A 25,482-nucleotide genomic window follows, 5' to 3' on the forward strand; every position below is an offset into this window, starting at 1 on the left:
AACTTCCTTGTATGATCACACAAATAACTCTTATCATTGCGTATCAACATAAACGTTGGAAGACATTAAAAAGAAAAGCCATCTAAACAATAGTAGATGGATAAATACATATAATCATTCGTTTTGCATTCATGGAAAGCGACGTTGACCAGTACTATTAATGAGCCATTTTTGATGTGCATATGGAAAGTTACACAGACTGCTGATTTTCGATTTGTTTTTGCAGCATTATTTTTTACAATCGAGAGAACATTTCCATAGTGAAAACAATTGAAAGCATCTTCAAAGTGTTATGTGTCATCAGATATCAATGTACCCAACTCACCGCTGCAATGAGTACCAACACACCCGAGGCACGGGATTTATTACGCCTTTATAAATGTGTTGTCGACACAGGTACGGACGTTCTCACTGCCTTTGCTAAATATAAACTATTACCAACATACAACGGAAATTTTAAACAATATCTTGATGACAAAAAACATGAACTATTCCATCTCTGGCAATCTCAGAAGCTATTGTGTTGCGCATGCCCAGCAGCAGGTTGCAATCTTAAACGAATGAGTCACATGAGTAACTGGATATTTAAAAAGATTTATGAAGATAATGGTACTGAGAATAGGGGACATATTGTCCGTAATAGCAGAAATATTGTACAAGTGTGTCTACACAAATATGTCACACGAAACATTGCGATTCACGAACTTGATATTAGTACAATATCGTTTCTTCTTCGGAATTTGGCCATACTATCCCAAAACGAAACCACTTCATTGGATATAATTACCACCACAAGAAGTCAGATTTGCCATGCTTATTCCATGAACTGCTATCCCATGGCCTTATTGAATACAGCGTGGACTGAATTAGAGAATGCTTTAATAGATCTAGTGGATCCGTCTTTCAAACGGATCATCCGAAAAGAAATCAAGCAATTGCGCAAAGCTGATTTAGAGAAGGAAGAAATAACAGAATTGATGAAAAACGCTGAGGAGGTCAATATTGTATGTATAATTAAAGATACTGCGCTCGATATACTACTCAAATACATCAAGGCTAGTTAGCAATCTTGCACTTCTATACTTATGAACTAGATTTTATTAATGATCAAGGTCCGAAGATAGTTCTCATATATATCTAAAGTATGCAATACCATCCATGCCCTATTAAGTCTGACTCGTAGTTATAGGCAAAGTAACTTTCATAGTTTACCCCACTCCCCTCAAATAATTTTTTGCATTAAAATTGTTTATTGCTACAAGCAAAATGCTTGATCCACGGCAAATATGTGCAAAGAATGATTCTCTATGATGTATGCAAAAAAATTTTGTTATATATAAATAATAAACGTTTTCAGTGAGCCCAATCGGGGCTGAGCATAAATAAGTATACAGGTAACATAAACCACAAAGAAAAATACATAATTATATTATATATATCACACAATTAACTTCTTTATAGCACTCAATTTTTTAGTCTGAAGGTCTTTCATTCTCATTCATAATGATGAAGACCCTGATTACTTGGAAATCTATTGATGGATGAAATCTTTAAGCGTATCTTTTCAATGTTATTAAAATTTTAGTTATACCAAACAATTGGGTCACTTTCGTCATTTATTACTAAACTTACATTTTAAACAGAAATGGATTTTATCATCTTATTATCTAGGCACTGGACAAATCCTATCTTTTCTTTGGACTTTCGTATATCTACCAAATTCAGTTAAAAGTGGGTTTTCACTCGTTCTGAATTTTATCAATAATTATTTTTGGTGTAATAAATTATGGCAGATATAGTTCAAGTTTCCTATCATAGCCCTTTTTACTTATTTAATGCTTTTTCTAAGAATAAAAATAAAGTTCTTGTAGGAGTCGACTGAAAAGTGACTAGCAAATATTTTCCCTTAAGTCTTACAATCTTATAGTCTGAGATAAGCGATTTCAATTTCATTAATGCATATTCAATAAAAAAAATTGACCCCTCGGCTCTTATAAAATAATAGACATGCATGCATATATGAACAGTCTGTTTCTGTCTCAAGAAATCTTTTTTTAAAACACTTTAAATGTTAACCATAAGCGAATTATAGATGTCATAGCGAGGAAAAATTCGATTTGGCTTTATATGAACTCGAATTATTTGATTAGAATATAATATTAAACGATGCTTTGGCGACAAATTAAAGTTTTTAAAAACTCGTATCTTGTGCACTTTAAATCTTAAAGTCATATAAAACGAGTCTCTCAAATTTTTAGGACATTATTGATCCAATGCATGTATACAACCTAAGTCCTCCATGCACAATTGTATTTTTACAGTTATTACGAATTCATAACTTATTATCGATAAAAATATTTGTTTCAATGAAAACTTTACCTGCTTATTTACTTTCGTGTTTCATTGCCGGAGTTTACTGAACGCGCTTAGTACACAATCAACACAGATGATCATGGAGCACATAAAAAATAAGTGAGATGATAGACATGTAAAATTTGTTTTATACATGTTACAAGTAACTCTAATGGTATCTTTTAAGAAAAAAAAAAACGTAGCTTGTACTAAAGTCACATTCTCCATCTTAATTATATATATATATAAAATCAAAATTGGCAATACATATTTTGTTTTATTTCAGGTTTTAGTAGAATTGAAATCCTCCTGTAATAACAATTTCAAGCATTTTAAAGGTATGGAAAGCAGACTTACAAATATGTCATTCAATAACACAGAAGATATCAAACAACATACTACTGAACAAACAAGAGTTTTGGCAACACAAGCCCAACAAGCACTCTCAGAAAAAATACAAAATACAGAGGAGAAATTAGAAAACTGTATCAAATTCGAGGTCGAAGAAGTGATGGAATCTCAAGAAAGCCGTTTTCAACAAATAGGAAATCAGCTGCATGAAACCAGGACAGATATCAAGGAAGTCAAGGAAAACCAAGAGAAAACACAAGGCAAGGATGTTATGTTCTGTTCATTATCTCAGATCGGAAAGTTATTACTCTAAAATGAATAAAAGACAATACATGAGCTTCATATCTTTATACGAGATAAGTTTAGGCAACAGTAGTTTATTGAAGCTTAACTGTTATAAATCGGTTAAGAAAATACAAAATCTAGGTCACGAACAAAAACTGAGAGAATTGCTTAAAACCTCCAAGGAGGAGGAACGGTACGTCGACACGGTAAGAATCTCCTGCTATGCATACACCAACCAACAAGCGAATCCACACTCAGTCAAAATGTCACAATTAGTAACAAGAAACATAGTAAAATTACAGTCATATGTCTCTTATGGCCGCAATAAACCTGTCGCCAGACAGTTCAGACATAGACAAATAGAAATGGTCAATCAATTCGTGATGTTGATTATAAAACCTATCGAAAAATCAATTTTAGTCGTTCTTCCTCATGATTGTGTTGGAGCACTGTTTTTCATTGAGCTTATCCCTATGAATGAAGGCCGTATAGCGTAAACAAGAGTAACGTTCTAGTAGCGATATGTCAATGCCATACCAAAAGGGTATGTTACTGCTGCAAAATAGGAAATTGACTACTTTAAAGTTGAAATCATCATGTTTATTATAGATTCTTGTTTGAAGTCGTCCATCTCTATTAATATGGAGGAAAAAATCAAGATATGAAACAGATTTCATTTCGTGGACGACATCTTACCGCAAAATTTACCCGATGCGAACATTAAACTGTTCTTTAAATGCATTGTACTAGTTCATGAAACGTGAACATTGAATTGTCCCATCTAAAGTCCAAACCGCCAACGAAATGCGAGGCGAAAATAGCCCCATACTCTATATTTTTCCATTTCTATTTATCAATCGCATTGTTTTATTATTGGAAATTAAAAGCGTTCAGAAGATTAGAAAAAAAGAAAGTTTAAATATTATGTCTGCTCATACATGTATGAGTTTAGAAATTTTAAATATGCATATTCACAAATTATTCTCATTTCTCAATAAAGACAGTATATTTTCAACGTCTTTTCTCCTCATCATATCAAAGAAAGAAGGACGGACTGTGATTTTTTAAGTTCTCTTTTTTGTAAATGATGTAGGATTTCCAGTTTTACTGTGAATTTCAAGTTCTGTAGTTATCCTTTCAAAAAATAATTTTACATATACAAAGAACATTGTTTGAGGCTTTGTATGCTGGGACGACAACATATTTAACGTAAAGATATGATAAAGGATCAGAAATAATATACCAGATTAAACAAGACATGCAAGATTTATCAGGAGGTTTGAATTGTACATTCATGAATTTCCCTAATAAGCTCCTCTGTTTGAAACTGTTTATTTATACGTAACGTTAATAATGCTTATGTTAAACAGAAAAAAAAAATTCAAACTCGTTGTTCTTATGACGTTTTTTGTTGAATTTCATGTGTACTTTTTTTATTTTTTTTTTATTTTCTCTGTTTGCTTGGTGTCACCTATCTTTTAAATGTCTGAATGCAGAAAATAGAAAACAAATGTTCAAAAGATTAAAAAAAAAAAACCCAAAGATTAATATTATGTCTGCTCATGTGAGTTTAGAAGTTTTAAATATGCACATTCTAAATGTTTTATAATTATTTTGTTGTTGAATTTTGATTCCATTTTTAGTGGAAATATTAAGAGCCATACAGAATTTAACGCTGTCAGTGAAGTATGAAAGACCTGTCAACTTACTTGTACCTGAAGAAACATGTGAAGGTAGAATATATTTATATATGTAGCAAATAATATTTGTCTTATATGAAATAAGTTTAATATTAAGTATGTGTTGAATTCCTTTAGAGAAAATATACGCAGTGAAGAAAAAAAATACTACCTTTAACTAACGGCAACGTTATATTTCAAAATTGAATCTTCTTATATTATAATGGAGATTGTTTATTGTAAAATAAGAAATATAAAAAATTACTATTTTGATTTTAGATGCAATGGAATGTCCTGTCCTCTGGCAAATAGAAACTCCTGAGCACTGGAACCTAGAAGCAGTAGAAGCAACGCTTCGAAATCCATCAAACAATGATGAACAATTTAAGGAGAAGTTTGTGAGGAAAGGCTCTTTGATTATGTTGACAACAATAGCAGCAAGTATACTCATTGATCCTGAAGCATTTGAAGCTGCGGTCATATCATTCCTTACGAAAATGATAGACGACTGTAATATCAACACAGACACACCTTGCCGACTTGACGTCACGCTTCATATTTTGAATGCTAATGAAGGTTTGTGAATCTTAATGCACTAAAGTAATGGCAACATAATGTACCAAAAGGGTAAGGTGCGGGAGTCCTTTCATTAACACTTAAACCCAAATAAGCCTCTGTAATGTCTCTTTATATACATACTAGTGGTTTTCGTTGGTAACTGTGTGTCATGGTTATTTCATAAGCTGTATCGGTTGTACGGTGCATATGCCCGTGTGGCATGGTTAATTGTAAATGTTTAGTTGATGTGATACTTGTAGTAACATCTTTATCTTTAAGACTTTCAGCATATATTCAATTATATTAGTTAAACAGTCGAGGCATCTCAGAGTCTGGACTTTTGGTTATCATACATGAAAGGAAGCGGTTCTAATTGACATTTTGTTTATATTAAGGCACAATCAGACGTGAATGGGAATACACATTTCCTCGTATGCGTATATCACCCTTGTAATAGTTTAACAGGTTTGTGTAGCTTTTTTTGTAGGAATTGTTGAACTAAGATTGTTTTGTTGGTTTACATTAAGGGAAAATAGTTTTTATTCAAATGTCTATTTCATTATTCTGCTATATAGTGTAGATACTAGTGGGATCTTTGAAAGAGTCATGAACAAAGATAAGTAACCGTACTCGTTTTCAATGAATATGAGGTTCAAATTAATTTTTTTTCAAAATTACATATATTACGCAATAAAATAGTCAAATTGCATTTCTTTAAAAGCTCAGGTTTATGTGCAATAAAAAAAATTACCAAGTCAGATGTATTGTTTCGTTTCAAATCTTGAGTAATGTTTTTGCATTTATGCAAAAATAAGTTAAAGTTGCTACCCTTTAATGAGCAGTTTGACAAGACTATTGTCATATCAATGCTCATGATTTTTCGTGTATTTCAAAATACATAGACTAGAAAGTATGTTCTACCATGCTTATTTTACAGAAAGCTCTTAAAATAGTTCTGGGGAATATGTTTCCCTTATTGTCGTCTCATATAATACAGAAATATAATTTTTTCCCGCCATGACATTCCAAGGCTTATAAAAGTATAAGGTCATTGTGAGAAAAACGCCGTTAACTATGAACGTTACGTGAAATTGTGTAAACATAAAAGTTTATGTCTGTAATGAATTAGAAGTCTGGATGTTTTAAATATCAAATAAAAATATAAGCTTTTAGCTTAAAGTAAGGAACTAATCACCAATGCCAATATGAAGTTGAAATGTAAATTTTACTTCTTTATGATTAGTCTAATAAAACATAAATGTATCATTAAAACACCATTTTCTTTCGTATTCATTTCATTACTGCATTGCACATAACCTTTTTTATAATGAATAGTTATTAAATATACATAAATATTGTCATACTTTATATTTGTGTCAACAGTAATACTTCACTCTCCATTTATTAACCATACAATATATGTGTAGCATAGGAACAGCCAATAACAAATACTATATATAACTCTTTTGAGAATGCTTCATTTTTATCGCTTCTGCACTTAGGTGTTTCATTTGTGCGGATATCTGTTAAATGATAAAGTTATTAATTACAACTATCAATAGTTTTACTGAATATGACTATAACGCTACCTTAAATGGAAAAACAAGATATTCGTCTTTTTAAAAAGAGGGTACCCAAACTTGCCATAATTATAGGGCGAATTTAACTAGCAACACTTATTAGGTAATTGTCGATGCGAAAAGGACACATCGTTACTAACAGAACAAGCTAATTAAATTCTTAAAATGTCATGCAAGCAAATTTCAAATAGATAATTACAGTATAAGCTGGTTAAACAGCTATTAAATGTCATGCAAGCACATTTTAAAGAACACTACACTATTCTGTTGTAAAATTGAAAATCTAACCGCATTGAGTTAGAACTGTAACAGTTATTATTTTCGAAAGATTAGCATACTTTTGCGAAGTTTAAACAGCTAACAAAAAGAATGGATCCAATTCTAATGCTACAAACGGGAAGATATGTGATGTATGATTAGGTGTATAAATTTCTAAAATATCCATATAATAAGTAAACAGAAAGATCATCAACAATATTAGAAATTTATCATAGAAGTCCAAAGCAGTCAAAAGATTTGTTTTGCATGGTATATTCAAAGTATAATTTATTTTATAAGTTGAAGGCTGTTGAAAATGAAATATGAATTGAAAGTAAATCATATATATATATATATATATATATAAATTGAAGACTGTATGCAGTTCCTTCAATCCCCTCTAAATGTAATTGAATAAAGTTTAATTGTCGTTTCTATTTTTTTTTTTTTGGAAGAGGCTAAAACACTTTGTTTTGGTTACATTTTTGCTGGCATGCACACTATGCTGAAGAAGTTTTTCGTATTTGTTTGGGGTGGAAATTATTTTATCCTTCATAAAACTATTGTCAAGTTTCAATGTGCTTAATGTTTATAATTATCTGTTCTATCGAATTTAATAGCTAGACTTATTAAAATTGTATCAGTATAATAAATGCACCGTATCGAATGTATATGTTATGTTATTTTTGTAAACTTCTTCTAAGAATGTTATGCCTCGCATGTTAAGTCTGGTAGAGACATGCATCATTAATCTTTCAAAATTAACGGAAAATTAAAATCAACCACTACAAGCTTTTATTGGGAAAAATTTTAAACTAAATATGAAATACATGTGTATTTTAATGCGTGTGTTCAGCGAAAAATCACATTCGAAGATGCCTTATGACGATATACAAAACAAAGACCCATTTAACTGTTGTTTTAATCTTAACTGACATGAGAGGCCAACTGTGCATTTACTATGTTGTACATATTGTCCCTTCTCCAGGCTTCTATCTTTTTTTTTTATGTAAAAAACTCTCTCTAAAGCCGTTATGCTCTTTCATACCGGCTCTTGTACTCTTTAGAATATGTTCATTCATCCCAATTTTAGAAAGTTCTTCCTGTAAATAGCAATCTACTCTAAAAGCAAATAAGCTGTATATCAAATAAAAAAGTGCGCATAAAACTTGCATTAAATGGAAAGGGTATCTACTTATCAAGTACGAAAATAGTTACATTTATCTTTCTCAGTCTAAGCAAACTATCGCATTTATCAAAGAGATCAAAACAACTCTGACACATTTGGTCAATTTTGCAGTATTATATGACCAACATCGGAAGGAACATTTTTACTTAAGGCGAAGTGTACGTAATTAACTACTCCACAGAATTTAAATTTCACATATGAATTCTGCTTGTATAAATACACAAGAAAATACAATAAAAAAGCCGTTTACGTTTTTGAGATACGAGCTGTTGAAATTAACAACATGGTGTGCCAACAATACATAGACTATATAAGGAAAATCATGAAATTTGGCACGAATTTTTACATGAGGAAGATATTCTATTTCATTAGTCCACAGATTTTTTTCAAAAATTGATATATGATTTAAAACTGAACGACAATAGAAATGAGCTGTGTCGGATAGAAATCGACCTTATGCAAATGAATATCAATAAATCTGTCAACTTGTTTCAAGTTGAAAAAATATTTATGCAAAGTCTGTAACTGTTTGAAAATTGAGGTGATATATGAACCCTACATGACTGACCAAAATTCATCTTTTATTTCGTATTTGAATGTTCCAAGATCAATCTAAGTCTTATACATGTACATGTGTATGTGCAGTTACATAAGGTCGAGTTCTATCCGACGCAGCTCAGATGAAACTTGCATATTACCCATATGTTCTATTATTAGCCATGTCGGCCATGTTGATTATAACATGATACACTAATGGTGATTGTGTTGTATTTTGCCAAATAGTTTCAGAGGAGAAGATTTTTGTAAAAGTGAACCGACGACGAAGACGGACGCCAAGTGATGAGAAAAGCTCTCTTGACCCTTTAGGCCAATTGAGCTAAATATTAGGCTATTTTGGCTGTTTTGGCTGTTTTGCCCTAAACGCAAGGCATGTTAAGCCCTAATAAAAATATTCAGATTAAATTCAAACTCTGAACTGACAAACTTATATAACATTAACATCTGCATGATCTGAATAATGTTATTAAGTAGATATATATTACTGCTTTGTTTCAACTTCGAATGTAAGGGGCCAACAACTAAACCTTGAATATATTTTATCACATAGAGTATTGTATAGACTTCTATACTGTTATTTCCTTTTTGTTTCAGTAAACGTCACATGCATATCACCAAGCCCATCTTCAGACGAAAAAGCTGTTCAAACTGAAGGTAAACATTATCAAAAATTGAGATAGTATGTTCCACAAACCATTTAAATGAGTTTCTGAAGCATGCTCTAATCGATATTTCTTTTTTCTATATTCTGACTGACAGTGAATACAAGTTATCTTTGGGATCATTAATGTCAGATTAAAATTGATAACTACAAAATCATACAAAATATTTACATCATCAAACGTACAAGCTAGTAATGAAATTCATCTTTTCTCCTCGGTGTTTAGGGAAATCTTAAGATAATTAAACATGATAAAAAATGCATAGAAATGTTCTGAAAATTACTGTACTTTATACATGTCATTGGGTTAAATACACATTTTGCGTCGACCTTATGAATAATTTCTGCGCTTTTTAGATTCTTGACCTTGATGTTTCTTTGGTTATATACTTGGCATAGAAATATTGTTTCTAAAAACAGGATTTTCACTTTGCTTTCAGTGAGTTAGTATCTTGGAGATGCATAAAGTATAAGTGGTGTATATATGAATATGAAAGTAATCCAACAAAACAAATTATGAAAAGTCATATACATGGTAAATCACTGTCCTGAACAATAGACATGTGCCTATACAATATGTCAAGATCATATAGTACAGTGACAAGAAAGGTTAATTAAAAACCTTGACAGACCAAATAACCTCACGGTTATTTTTGTCTTATGTTGAAGATAATTATACTGTCATTTGATTTAAGCCTGTCGTTAAGTGCTATAGTGAATAGTGATGCACATCTTTGAAAATTGTTGTTGTCGGTCAGTAGGGGGACTTGTTCTTTTGTTTCACTATTTTTTTTTACAATTTTTTGGTCATCCAGCATGAATATTAATAAAAAAAAATAATGGAATAATGCTCTGGACATGTTCTATATTTTGCTTGTTCTATTTACATCTGATTGTCAGAGATCGGTGACTTATAATATCCCGATTCAAAGAGAAAATGACAAATTTATTTTTATCAACGAAAATTGTCAACCAAAATATTCCAATCGTAGATTGAGATATACAGTATTTTTTTTACAACATATATAGATACAAGTATCTTGTCTTAGGGAGGGATAAATCGTACCTTATAAAAAATTACTCTGATTCAAACAAAAAAATTCTCTGAAACTGACATTATTAATATGCTTGATTTCCTGATTGACAACATATTTGTAACGTTTGGAAGACGTGTTTTTCAACAAACAATCGGCATTTCCCTGGGAACCAACTGTGCTCGTCTTCTTGCCGACCTGTTCCTTTATTCAAACGCGACTGACTTCATACAGGAACTTCTTAGGAAGAAAGAAAAAAAGTTAGCAGTATTCTTTAACTTCACATTCTGCTATAAAGATGATATTCTGTCACTAAATAATTCTAAAATTTGGTGACTATGTTGAACGCATCTATCCCATTGAAATTGAAATAATGGATGCAACAGATACAGTTAAGTCCGCCTCATATCTTGACTAATATCTAGAAATTGACGATGAGGGTCGGTTGAAAAAAAACTTTACGACAAAAGAGATGATACAGATTCCCAACTGTGAACTTTCCATTCTATTTAGCAACATTTCAGCAGTGCCTGCATACGGAGTATATATCTCCCAGTTGATACGATATTCTAGGGCTTGTATTTCCCATTATTATTTCTTTGATGAGGGTTGGTGCTCACAAGAAAGCTATTAAACCAAGAGTTCCAAGTGGTGAAGTTGAAATCATCTCTTCGTAAATTTTACGGACGCCATCACGAGATGACAACGGATATGCTCCAATTGTTGCAAATACAACACCGCTCCCTTTTTCCCGAATGTGACCTACCAAATTTGAGTTTAATGTCCCTTTGGTATCTTTTGCCTCTCTCATATAGACATTTTAGAAAAGTTTGGTAGACATTCAATTTATAATGAATAAAAAGAGGAAAGGAATCAGATTTATACCAGATTCAAATTTCAATGAAAAAAAAAATGAAGATCATTATTGGTTTTTTAAACCTAAAAGACAATATAAAGCATAATAATTGTCTTGATGCGTAAAAGTCAATAGCATGTACAAGATCATATACGAAGATTGTATTAAAACAAGTCAAGAAGTACAAGGTTAATTGCATATTAAAAACTTGTAAAACAGTCACACATAAATTGAGATATGAAGAGTATTTTGAATAAGCTCATAAATGTTTGATTTGTATGATCAGTCAAACTTTTAACATTTGTTTTTCTATTATTTCTCTGTCAAAATTAACTATGGATGCATTATGAAAGATATTCAAAATACTTTGACAGACGGTAAAATTGCAAACAAATGCCACATTCTATTGATTCAATACATACTTTCGTTTGACTTTAAGGTCTGTATTGAATACAAACGAAAAATTGTAATTTCATTTTATATCAAAATATTGCTGAATTATCATTCGGAAATTAAGAAAAACCATTTCTGTGTAAGATCCAAAAGTCACAAGTTATCGCGATCTTATACAATCCCTTACGTGGGAATATTCTACGACTGGGCTTAAATGATAGTGTACAGATTTCTTTATCCGTATGTGGATATCCTCAGTTAAATCGTGAGTTTAGTCGGCCCATTTAACTATCAACATAAGGGCCCTTTTTTATTGATTTTTCACTGCACTACTAATCTTTTATGATCTAAAATAGTTAAGGAATGACTGTAATATTTTTTCTGTCTATGAAGAAATAACATCACAAATGTGGTGCACACTTTTAAATAACCCGCTTCTTAATTCAAAGTTACATTTTAAGGAGTAAATAAAGAAAAAACGTTTATGACGTCACGATCACATGACAAAATTATGTCTTTGAGCAGATAAAAAAAAATTCAGCCAAGCAGAAGACGGGTTACATCCAAAATTAGATTATTTGTTAATAAATTAAACAGTAATTATGACATTTTCTATACATATCATCAGAACTGATTATCAAAAGAAAGAAAAACCCAATAAATATCAATATACATTACAAGCTATAAGATATGTTCCTAATGCATTTCCACAGATCGAGTTTAAACTAAAAGTAGAAATCTCCACCCGATCGATTCTCAAACTTTGTTGGTGTATCAAAAGGCTTGACTTTGGTATATCTGGAAACTCAAGAAATTCCTCCTCTTCCGTTGACTGGCGCCTTCAGGGGTTTAAGGATGTTGGCTGATCTTGTTCCGAACTTGTTTCCCTGATCAAGATATTTTGTTCGTAAAAGTTGGGAATCAGAATATTTTGTTCAAAAAAAAAACCCCACATTACCTCCTCCCTACTCTCTCCCGAGTTTAATGGTCGTTCCATTAAAACTTTTAAATATACAGCAAAAATTGACAGAGAATAGCTATCTTAATGTAAGTGTGAAAACCAATAGAATGTTTCCGTTAAACTACCATGATAAGCAGGGATATGAATCTTAGGATACATGCTTAGTTTTCCCAATTTTAATGTATTATTTTTAGTTATAATTCTGGTTCCCATATTAAACTCAGATAAAATCTGTAAATTGAAAAAGTTATTCCAACCTTTGAATATTTCATTATTAGTATTTAGATATAAATTCTTTCGTCAGATATAAGTTGCTTTTGAGAGTTTTTTTTTTTGTGCACAATGTGTTAGAGAAAACTATTAAATTGCCGGAATAAACTTTCTTTTACAGGGCCATATGAACATGTTTTTTTTTTATTAAAAAAACCCAACATTTTACGACAGGGTTATTATTATTTAGATACCGTTTTTAATTCTGCTTTGGGGATTTCATTAAAAAGAAATCGTCCACGGCAGCTGTTTTGTTTAAGACAGTTTTATATATATGTTTAACATCATAAAAGGATTTACAATTATTTCCTTTTAGTTTTCAACTCTCAAAATTTCACTTTTCTTTAATGTTTTAACAAAGAACATTTTGATCATCATAGTTTATAAAATGTATATAATTAAAAACCAATTGTTCAGAGAACAATTGAAGGTCTTTCCACATCAATTTTGTAAGTAATTGATAATAAACTACTTCCGGTTAACTCATAGTTACGTTTGGCGTCCAATCATAGGTTTCTTCCTAATGATAAAATATATCTATGGTTTCTATATGCTTTTGCCTGAAATAAGGGAGACAATTGACAACTTCCGGTTAAGAAAATGTCAGTTCCGGTTTCTAATGATAGCTGTTTTTACACTGATTCCAAAAATATATGGTTTTTATATACTTGTGCCTGTAAAAAGGGAGATTATTGGCTACTTCCGGTTTAGAAAATGTCACTTCCGGTCTCAAATGATAGCTTTATTCACACTAATTCCAAAAATATATTGTTTGTTTATACTTATGCTTGTAATAAGGAATTATTTTGCTACTTCCGGTTATATAATGTCATTTCCGGTCTCAGATGATAGGTTTATGCATGCCAATTTAAAAGTGTTGGTTTCTAGGTACTTTCCCTTAAAATAAGTTCAAAAATACTACTTCTTGTTAATTCCAGGTCGTTTCCGGTTGATTTTTTTCAAGGTCATATGTCACCTAACATTTTACAAAAGACCTTATGGCTTTATCATGTACCAATCTGAAGTAATAATCAAAGTAACTTAAAATAAAACATTTCAGGAGCAGTAACTCCTATAAGATGTCATTGGATTGTTTCAGACCAAATGTATCATATCTTCATCACTATAAAGCACATTTTGCACTAGTTCTTTTACATATAACTGTAAAAGTATCAGACAAAATGCAAAAACAAGCAAAAGACAAAATTCAGAACATGACATTGACCCTTGACCTTGACCTTATTTCTAAGTTATGACCCAAGAACCTCAAATAAAAAGACTCTAGGTTTATACGGCTTATGATTTATGAGTTACAAAAACATAACGAAAAATTTATTTGGTAAAGTTAGATAACTCCTATAAGATTTCACCAGATTGCTTCGATCCAATCAGTTAAAAATTTCCGAGGATGAAACGAACAAATATGAAAAAGAATTTTGTCGTTATCTTTTTTGGTTACAGAGGAGATACACTAACAAGGAAAACAGTGTTTGGGGAGATAACTTTTACAATAAAAAAAGTCTTCGGCTTAACAAGATGAGTTTGAGAAGCGCAATAAGTGTTCGATATAATATCCAAAATATCTAAGTGACATCCTGCGATACAACTTTATACCACAAACAACGGTTTGGCGGAAGAAGAAGAAAAAAAAATAATAATAATTATTAAAAAACAATTGTTCAGGGAACTATTAAAGTTCTTTCCACCCTAAATAGACATATCTTCACAGGAAAATATTAAAATTTGGTTGAAAATGTCAATTCTGGTGTAAGATAATAGCTTAATTTATGCTGATTCCAAACATATATGGTTTTATTATAGCTTTGAGAAAAATAAGGGAGATAAGAAGGTACTTCCGGTTTACAAAATGCTACTTACGGTTCAATTTGAACCTTACTTCACACTTATTCCACAAATATAAAGTACTAGTAAATTGTACATGAAGTAAGGCAAACATGGCTACTTCCGGTACACAAAAGGTCACTTCCGGTTTACCTTTATCATGGTCATATATATGTAACTCAATGTAAAAGACCCTTTGACTTTATTTTGAACCAATAAGAAGTTAGAGCAAAAGTCAAAATCTAGAACGTCAAATCAAATTTTGACTTTGACCCTAACTTCAAGGTCTTTAAACAAGGGCCTAAAATCAAAAGACTCTAGGTCTCTACTGTATATCATTAATGATTTATATTACAATACAGCTAATTTTAGATATAAGAGGGGAGAAAACTCCCATTAAATGTCTACGTACCCTTTCAACTAAAATGTACGTGTTATGACATGTCGCAACTAACAATTCTGTAAAAGCATTTTGTTGATATCTTATACAATTTTTGAAAGTAAGTGATAACAAGCCACCATCAAAATTTAGAACATGAATTTGACCTTTGACCTTGACCTCATTTTCTTTTTAATGGACCAAGGACCTCAAATCAAAAGAACCTGTCTCTATCACCTATGGTTTGCCAGTTACAAATACTTTTCACTTATATCAAATACAGAAGGGGAAATAATTATTCATATGGAATCTCTATACCGCTTCGGTCAAAATTAAACAGAACATCCTAAGGATATAACGAGCAATTTGGAAACATAAATTTGTCGGTTTCTTTTACGGTTGCAAAGTATTAGAAATGACAAGAAAAACAGTGTTCGGGGAGATAACTCTTACAAAGAAAAGTATTCGGTTAAACATAGTCAGTTTCAAAAGCGTATAAACTGTTCGATATCATATACCAAATATCTACGCGACATCTTTCGAAACAACCAAACAGCGAAAGAAAAAAATTAGGCGGCAAAAAAAATAAAAAAAAATAATCAGAACAAAAGCAAAGTTTTCCACGGAAAAGTGGAAAGACCTAATAATAATCAGAAAAAATACAATAAGTCTTTCCACAGAAAAGTGGAAAGCCCTAATAAACCATCATTAGATAAGGTTAATGTAACGACATGTAATCTTAATAAACCTTGATACAACCCCAAATTAAAAAATGATCTGTCATCCTAGGCATAAGTGTAAGTGTTAGCATCGAAAAGTTTGCGAAATGTCTACTTCAGGATTTTGGATCCATTGTTTTTGATTTTTTGTTAGATATTCGGAATCCTCTAGTTTAATCCATGAAGTGCCAATAAAAAAAAATTGACTGCTTACCCCTACTTTTCTTTTCATAATTTTATAACATATAGTTTAGAACCCATTTTTTAAAATCTTATTTCATCTTTGTTATTTTTTTTATGGTTGTTGAAATAAAATTGGTGTCAAAGTTAAAAATATGAAAAACTAATGAGAATCATATCCGCCGAATTTTCAATTGATTATATCTCAAAAACAAGGACACGGACCAAAATTTTTTTCTGCTTTTAAGAACCGTTATTTATATACTATTAATTTATAACAGTCGTTTACAAAGCTTGTTATTTTAAAACAGAGGAGCGAACATCCTTAAAATCCAATCTGAAATATTTCGATCTGATGAATTGTTGGCCTTCTCACAATTCAACATTTCAATTAGAATACACATAACACGTTATGAACGTCCGAAGTCCTTTTCTCCGTCTACCTCCATAAGAAACGCACAAATAAAATTAAAGATGATGATTTTTGTTATGAAATTTAAATATAAAAATAATTTTTCATTATTTAGAACTTGCACTTCCTATTTACATCTTTTCGTCACAGCTTTAGATAAAGATAAGTCTGGAAAAAAGATGATTGCTGCTGCTTGTAAGAAACATACAGGACGTTTATAAGGCAACTAATCCCTGTTTGCTAGCTAAAGAGAACTCCAACTTAGAAATCATGCCAAACAGTCCAAATGTGTTTATCACATATTTTTGGAACCCATTTCATACAAGTGATTTACATGATGTGAAGAGAATACTTTTATGTAACTCCTTAATGACTACAAAGTTAAATTGTGCAATAATACAACAGTTGCCTACTATTTGTTAGTTTTAAATGATATCATCTTGAATGTTATAACTACCACTGGATCGATACCTCTGCTTGATAAACTGTTAGTCTCCGAGGGTATCACCAGCCCAGTAGCAAGTACTTCGATACTGGGATGAAAATACTGAAATTGTCTGATTGAAATTTACTGCTAAAAATTTTGGAAATCATTTAAATTCAGGAATATAAAGTACTCGTACTTCCTCATGCAAAGCTCTGATTCCTTGTCCAAATTTGACTATACTGTTTGGTTAAATCAGCTCTTCAACGTTCGAGAAATGTTTATCTATTCTAATATTAAGGCCTCGAGCAGCACTAAAGGCACATTTATAATTGGTAGCGTTAATGTTATTTAAATCATTATTTCCAGGTATAACAAAGCACAGGAACGAATCTGAGAAATTTGATGTAGCTTTCTTAAATGGTGACCACGAAAAAGAAATCAGATGGGTACACACCATGTCAACATTGTTAAAAGAACAATATGGTATCACATGTGCTATTCCAGCTGTAGATTATCTGCATGGTTTTCCATTAAAAAGGAGACTGAATCGGTATCTTAAGAATTTCAAAGTAGTTATATTAACCGTCACACAGAAAAATTATACAGAGTATTACGATTACATAGAAAGTGAAATGCCAATTATAGTTGTCGAACTAGATTATATTAGTCATATTCGTTGGACGTTATGGGACTACCCATATATCAACTGTACAACATGTGCGCATTTATGGTTCCCGAGACTTATGGATACACTGAAGTCAAAGCTACCCGGTAAGTTAGTGCATATATAATTGAAAAATGCAGCTAAACACAATTTATGCATGTTAAACATACCAAAAATGTTCAATTTTAGAAACCTAAGAAGTGACACACGTGAAATTCATCTCAAATATTTGAAAACTATATATTGGCAAAAATCGGAAATTATCAAAATATTGCGACTCTTCTATTAAAGTAAAAAAGCTTATATTACACCTTTTGAATGTAAAAGAAAAAAATAAGACTTTAAATTTTGAACAATGAATTGAAAATATTGTCCCTGTGGGTGATTTGCAATTAAAAATCATAACTTTTTGGTCAGTTTTATTCGATAGTTGAAGCCGTAGTACACACATGAGATCCAACGATATTCGGCAGAATAAACGGCTGTCCCAGTCAATTTAAAAAATCAAAGTCGGACGCAATCTGCCGAAGCGGGGTTCAACTCAAAACCTTAGTGTGTGTGATGTTTAAGAAAACATATTAAACGAATAGGCAAACGAGTTCTGAATGAAGATTGAAATATTGGGTAGGGATATGTTAACTACCTACCACATGTGTTATTACTTTTTATTTCCCTTCTTACACATCTTACATCCGAGGAATAAAAAAGTGTATTCGATCAGGATCAAATACACATTTTCGAACGCCGCTGATGAGTAAAATGTCAGGTCAAATACATAATATTGAATGCCTTTACACAGCTTTCTTTCGTCAGGTTGATTTTGAATATCGAATTAGAAATCTTGGTCTCCGAAACTTTGTGCGATTTACTTTCAATACCATGCTGGGTTTACGAGAACTCTGAACACATGTAAGAAAAAATGTTAAGAAAAAAAATTTGTTGATGGTATCTTTATTTATGATTGTGCTAGCTCTTTTTCTTAGAGACTGCAAATTAATCCACCTCCATTTCCTTAACAATCGTTTCTACATTGGAACCATAACTTCAAAATAATGATGGATTCCATTGAGGACTATGCCAGAGTATGGGCTAAACGAGAAGAAGTTGAACTGGACACTTTGTCAGAATGGGTCAAATAATTAGGTCTCTGATAAAACGTCGAATGTATAAGTTGAAAAACTGTGTGAAGATCCATTAAAGTCTGTTTTCAGAGACAAAGAAGCTGTGAAATGTCTATCAACTATTCACGATAAATATGTTGTTTCTCCTGCGGACAAAGCTTCAATTAATATTGTCTTTGTATGTAAATCGTACTACTACGAGTGTCTTGCGAAAAAAATAGGAATAAATGAGCACTCATGTAATCCCACCTACAAAAACATATCATTTGACAAGGATGAGATTTTGGCGAATCCTTAGTCCTTCACTGCTTCAATGAACATTACATTTAACAGCAAATCTGAGGACTTACATTGTTTGTATTGGATACCTAAGCTTCACGAAATTCCGTACAAACAACGGTACATTGCCGGCTCTTCTGCATGTTCTACAAAGGAATTGTCTATTAGATTGACAAAAATTCTGTCCGCAGTGAAAGAGGGTCTTCAGAAATACTGTGAAACTGTTTACTCGCGTAGTGTGTGGATTCTAAAAAACTCTAACGAACTTCTGGATAATCATAAATCTCGATTTTTCTCTGAAATTAATTCTATCAACAGTTTTGATTTTTCAACCCTGTATACCCCCATTCCCCATGTTAAATTGAAAAATCGTCTGAAAGAAATAATCCACAATGTTTTTCAATATAATAAAATTCATAAGGGGTTCCGCGGAACCCTGTGTCTCGCCTGCGATTGCTGCTGTCAGTGAAAAAGTGTCATGTTGACTTAAAAAGTGAGTCCATTTATCAGTAAAATACAAAATTTAAAAAAAAAATTAAAACCTTTTCTTTAGATGCTATTTTTTGGTCTTGAAGATGAGCTTCTGTACAAGTTTCATAACAATCCATGAAGGTTTACAAATTTATCATATATATTTTGTTTTATCCCAGACTGTCTTTAAATGTTAACTGTAAAAAATGAAGTCCATCTATCAGAAAAATACTAAAAATGAAAAAAGATTTATTTTCAAAGGTATGCTTCAGACATAATCTCTTGATCATTTAAAAGCTACTGCCAAAGTTTCATAAAACTCTTTGAAGGTTTGAGAAAGTCATTGAAGTGTAACAAACTTTAACCCCAGACTGTATCTAATTGTTAACTGTAAAAGAACTAAGTCCATTTATCAGTAAAATATGGAAACATTGAAATAAGTATTTCCCAAATTTTGCTCTGGATACTATATTTTGGTCATAAACAAGCTTCTGTCCAAATTTCGTAAATTTCCATAAAGCTTTGACAAAGTTATTGATTACTGAAAAAATTTTAACTTCAGACTGAGCCTGAGTGTTAACTTTAAAAAAACTAAGTCAATTTATCAGTAAAATACGACAAAATGAAGATAAATATTTGCTAAATTTTGCTCTGGATACTGTCTTTTGGTCATAAACAAGTTTCTGGCCCAATTTTATAAAATTCCATGAAGGTAATGACTGAAAACTTTAACCTCAGACAAAATCTGAAGTTAAATGTAAAACAGACTAAGTCCATTTATTAGTAAAATACGGAAAAATGAAAATAAATATTTTCAAAATTTTGCTCTGGATACTGTATTTTGGTCATAAACAAGCTTCTGTCCCAATTTCATAAAAAATTCCATGTATGTTTGACAAAGTTATTAATGTCCAAAAAAACTTTAACCACTGACTGAACCTAAATGTTGCCGCCGCCGCCGACGCCATCGCCACCGCCGCTGCCGACGACGACGGAATCTCAGATCAGTAAGTCTCGCTTTCGTGAAATAAATTTCGCAAGCTCGACAAAAATGGTAGCATATGCTATAAATTTATTACTTTGGGATACCATACGGCATATTTTGTTAATAGTGAACTTAAAGGTGAATCATGCTACACAGAGGAACACGTGATCAGTATGCTGAAGTTTCTTATTAACAACATATTTGTTGAATATGGAGGTAGACTTTTTCAACAAATTGTCGGCATTCCTATGGGAACGAACTGTGCGCCTCTCCTTGCCGACCTCTTCTTATTTCTTATGAGTCGGAGTTCCTTCAGACATTTGTCAAAACAAGAAGATCAAAGAAACCAGATCATTTAATTTCACATTCAGATATTGTTTATCATCTTAATAACGTGTTATAGTGTTCTTTTATTTGCCTTTGTAAATTATTAACCTTTACTGTATAGTCCATTTTTGGTAATATCTTTCTGGCGTCGCTCGGTACTTATGCATTCCGCCAATGTGTTGTTGTGCTGTGGTCATTTTTTGTATACTTGTCTTTCATTTTTGATTATCTGCTTTGTCTATATGCCATTTTGTTTTTCTTTGTTGACATATATGTTTGTTTTTATAGTGATTAAGATTATAACACAGTGTTGACTGCTGTACCCCTATTTTTGACTATTACTAGAACACACCCACGACATCGCGGGTCCGTGACTAAAGTAAAGTATTTAATCATGTATAAGACTTATTTTTAGCCTGGATTATAAGTATTGCTATTGTCATCTGATAAAGTCATGCTGATTATAAGGTGCACAGTTGTTTTTTTTTTGCTTTCAAAATCTTTCTGCTTGAACCCGTTGACCTGGAACTTATTAATTATTGATAATATTAATTATTTCGAAAACAAAAGGGCCTGGAATTGTGTAATTTTCAATCAACACCATTGTCCTATATAAGTTATATATAAAGTTGAATTCTTGGATTCGCCGTTTTTACGTTTTGCCGGCTAACAAATTGGAAACTGTACCTGCACCTTATTTTAAGTCTGGATTTTTAGTATTCGTATTGTCATCTTATAAAGTTTTGCTGAATAAAATAATACCATAGGAAACAATGTGACAGTGATTGAATTTAGAAGAGTCAACCCTGTATAATGACCCGTGTATATAGCAAATCCCAAATACACCGTTTGGTGGTGAACCGCGTATAGATGAGGTAATATAGATTTCGTTGGCAGTACGTCGACTGAGCATGCGCGAAAGCGTATAAGACAAGGATCGATAACGGTCTCCGAATTTGGATATTTTCTCAAAAATTGGTGTTTTCTGTGGAAAAAAGATTGTTTAAAAGACAAATTTAGGACGTACAAAACACTACATTTATACGTCATATCACAAATATTTCCGAATTTGTGTGGTTTCAGAGGAGTTGCGGCTCAATGAAATCGGTCTCTTCCTTTATTAGTATAGATGTCTGCTTGTTTTTTTCACACATTGTTGTCAATATAATAGAATTTTATGCAACTGTCATACAGGTGAGAGGTTTGACTGGCTATAAAACCAGGTTTGATCCACCATTTTCTACATAGGAAAATGCCTGTGCCATATAATAAATATGACAGTGTCCATTCTTTTGATGTGTTTGAGCTTTTGATTTTACCATTTGATAAGGGACTTTCCGAGTTGAATTTTCCTTGGAGTTCGGTATTTTTGTTATTATACTTTTTTCTTAATTGTTGAATATCATACTGAGTCTCGCACTTACTGTCCTCTGTTGAATTAGAAAACACAGAATATATTTGAAAACATTTGTATTTTTGTCATGCCTAACCCTAGCCAGGGTTTTCATAACTTTGAAATAAAAGGAAGGTCTCATTTTCAATTTCAGTGAACTCCGTTAATATTTAGAAATATATTTTGAACCTGAAGCTACCAATTAAAGTCCTATAAACATATCGAGAAAATAGCGGTGCCAGGACTCTTGTCGTCTTTCTAACATAAGGATATCTTGCAAGAAGCTTTAGAGGTCAGGAAGGCTGATTCTTGTTTTGTCTGACACTTGTAAAATTCAAAAGTCTTAAAGGGCACGCAACTATAGCATTTACAATAGACGTGCATTAAGTGACGATGTTCTTAATATTCTTATCCAAACTCTGTCTCTTCTGCCCAGAGCAAGCAGTGTTGTGCTTTATGATGATTCTAGTTAGCCAATTGAAATCTTTCTTAGTGCGGTCAGGAGATATCTTTATAGTCACTACGATGGCCGTTCATACGTTTGTGTTATAACTGTTTTGATCACCAACATATCGTTTACCAGATTAACATCGTGTGTTTAACAGTTTGTTGGTTATTCAGAACAGCTGTTTCACAAACATGAGCGTTTATCGTAGTGATTGCTTTTATTATTCCCGTATATCCGTGATTTCTGTTTTTTTTATATTCATATGCGTAAGCGGCTAGCCCATTACTACATGCGCACTGCAGGGAAACTTTGAATCATCTCTTTTTATCATAAAACAAGGTTCTCAGCAGATTCTTATATTTTGATTCTTATTAAGGCGACAGTTGTTTAGCGATGTTCAAATCTCGTAAATCGATTAAAAGTCAAACAAAGTCACAAAGAAAAACTGTGGGAATTGCATGAACTCTTAAAAAAAAACACAAGACAGGGCCAGCGTCGCCTGCTATGCATGCATCACCCGCCATTCGAATTCACTCAAAGTTTGGTAGACGACACAATCGGTTAAATATCAGATCAGACGACTATACTGGTATCTTACTATCTTAGCCCGCGAAAACATGCCGCTAGTAAGGTGATATATCGACGCAACGTATCGGTCAATCAATTTGTGATGGAGACTGTAGTGTCTATTTCGGTACTCGTTCTTCCTCATAACTCTGTTGGAGCAGGTTTTGTGTAAGAAAAACAACCCTGTTAATGAAGTTCGTATAGTTTGAACATGCAAGAGTGTTAAGTATTACTGATACATGCTTACGTCATACGATGGAGCAGATGGTATGGGAAGTCGACAATTGGAGATTGACATCATCATGTTTGTTATACATTTTAGTTTGAAGTCATTTGTGTCAATATCGGGGAAAATATCAATATATGAAGTAAACCTTCATCTTTAAGTAGTATTCTTAATATTTAGTTCACTGGGATGTATGAGATGTAAGCACCAATTACGATTTGGGTTATTGAGTGACATAACATATATAAAATTGTCCTTCATATGAGTAAATAAACAAGTCGGCCAGTATTGTTGCACAATACGTTTCCATTGAAATACTGACTGTCTGCTAAAAAAAAAGTCCACCAAATTCAACAAATACGTTCACAACCTTTTGATGATATTATCTTTGGTGTATTTGTTGTGTGAATCAGTGTGGCTCCTCACAAAGTTAGTTTTTGTCTCGCATGCGACGAAAGTCGCAGTATGCAAGACATAGGTAATACTTTCCGGCGGCTTATACTATTTGTATAAAACTTTATATTTCGGAAGGAAGAAGACCTGGATGCTTCATACCTTGTATGCAGATACCTTATGTTACTAAGGTTCCGTCAATCATATGTCCATTGTCCTTGACCTCATTTTCGTGGTTCAGCGACTGCTTGAAAAAAAAGAAGAGTTTTTTTGTCATGTGAATTTCTCACTTATTATGAGTAATAGGGTAACTATATTTGGTATATGGGTTCCTTGCAACGTCTTCACTCCGTCAGACAGAGTTTCCTTGACCTCGACCTCTTTTAATGGATCAGCGATCAAGGTGAAAGTTACGTGATTAAGTCCATTTCTCAAATACTATAAGCAGTAGGTCAACTGTATTTAGTGTATGGAATGATTGTAATGGGTAAATGTCAGTCTGGCAGGTTTTATCCAACCTTGACCTCATTTTCATGGTTCATTGGTGAATGTTAAGTTTTTGTGTTTTTGTCTGTTTTTCAAGTACTATAAGCAATAGGTCAACTATTTTTGGTGTACAGAAAGATTGTAAGGTGTACATGTCTGTCTGGCAGGTATCATATGACCTTGACCGCATTATCACGGTTCATTGGTCAATGTTAATTTTTGTGTTTTTGTCTATTTTTCATATCTATAAGCAATAGATCAACTATATTGGGTGTATGGAATGATTGTAAGGTCGTGTCTGTCTGAAAGGTATCATCTGACTTTGACCTTATTTTTATGGTTCAATGGTCAATGTTAAGTTTTTGTGTTTTGGTCTGTTTTTCAAATACCAATAGCGTTAGGTAAACTATATTTGGTGTATGGAATAATTGTAAGGTGCACATGTCTATGTGGCAGGTATCATCTGACCTTGACCTCGTATTTATGGTTTATTGGTCAATGTTAAGTTTTTGTGTTTTGGTCTGTTTTTCAATTAACATACACAATAGGTGAACTATATTTGGTGTATACAAAAATTTTAAGGTCTACATGTCTGTTTGACGAGATTTATCTGACCTTAACCTCATTGTCATAGATTTTAAAAATGTTAAGTTTCTGTAATGCTTTTAGTAAAACTTTTATCTTTAAGAAAATCAATGCTAAGTAAAACAGGCGAGATATTTCAGCGTGTGCACTCTTGTTCATGACCTAAAACAAGAAATTTGTATTTAACATGTTTAATTTTCTCATTTTTATCGCATAAAGCTCTGTCAAATGAGACAATATAATCGACCCTTAAACCCCAAAATAAATCTAATCATCAAAAACGTTTAGTTTCGGAAAGGACATCACATATTTAGCCGAATGTGAAGTAATATGTTAATCATACTTTTTTTTTGTTTTGTTTATCAAATGTTATTTCATATCATGCCACACTAATACGGAAAAAGATCTGATCTGAAAGACGACTCTCAGTTAACAAATCTTTTGCATAACCAACAAAAAGAATTGATAACGCCAGTTTGCTTCAACATTTTTTGTTCAGTCATAATGGTTTCAACAAATAATTTTTGAAATTCAAACAAAATATGTGTATGTTTTTACGTCTACTACTTTTTAAAGGGGTGTGATAGATTAAC

General features: G+C 32.1%; 1 protein-coding gene across 3 annotated transcripts in view; it reads left to right on the top strand.

The window, feature by feature from the left end:
* Positions 1–8: 8 nt before the first annotated feature.
* LOC127723680 (uncharacterized) overlaps positions 9–25,482 on the top strand; it is a 37,460-nt gene continuing 11,986 nt past the window's right edge. For 2 of the 3 annotated variants that reach the window (XM_052230417.1, XM_052230419.1), the window contains exons 1-6: positions 9–1,004; positions 2,639–2,963; positions 4,632–4,721; positions 4,947–5,243; positions 9,405–9,464; positions 17,311–17,715. In XM_052230417.1, the coding sequence (XP_052086377.1) occupies positions 333–1,004; positions 2,639–2,963; positions 4,632–4,721; positions 4,947–5,243; positions 9,405–9,464; positions 17,311–17,715 (1,849 nt within the window). In that variant the 5' untranslated portion in view covers positions 9–332. The remainder of the gene's footprint in view (positions 1,005–2,638; positions 2,964–4,631; positions 4,722–4,946; positions 5,244–9,404; positions 9,465–17,310; positions 17,716–25,482) is intronic. The other variant, XM_052230418.1, reaches the window with a different exon arrangement.

The sequence above is a fragment of the Mytilus californianus genome, unplaced genomic scaffold (assembly GCF_021869535.1).
Source record: "Mytilus californianus isolate M0D057914Y unplaced genomic scaffold, xbMytCali1.0.p SCAF_13, whole genome shotgun sequence".
Taxonomy (NCBI): Eukaryota; Metazoa; Mollusca; class Bivalvia; order Mytilida; family Mytilidae; genus Mytilus; species Mytilus californianus.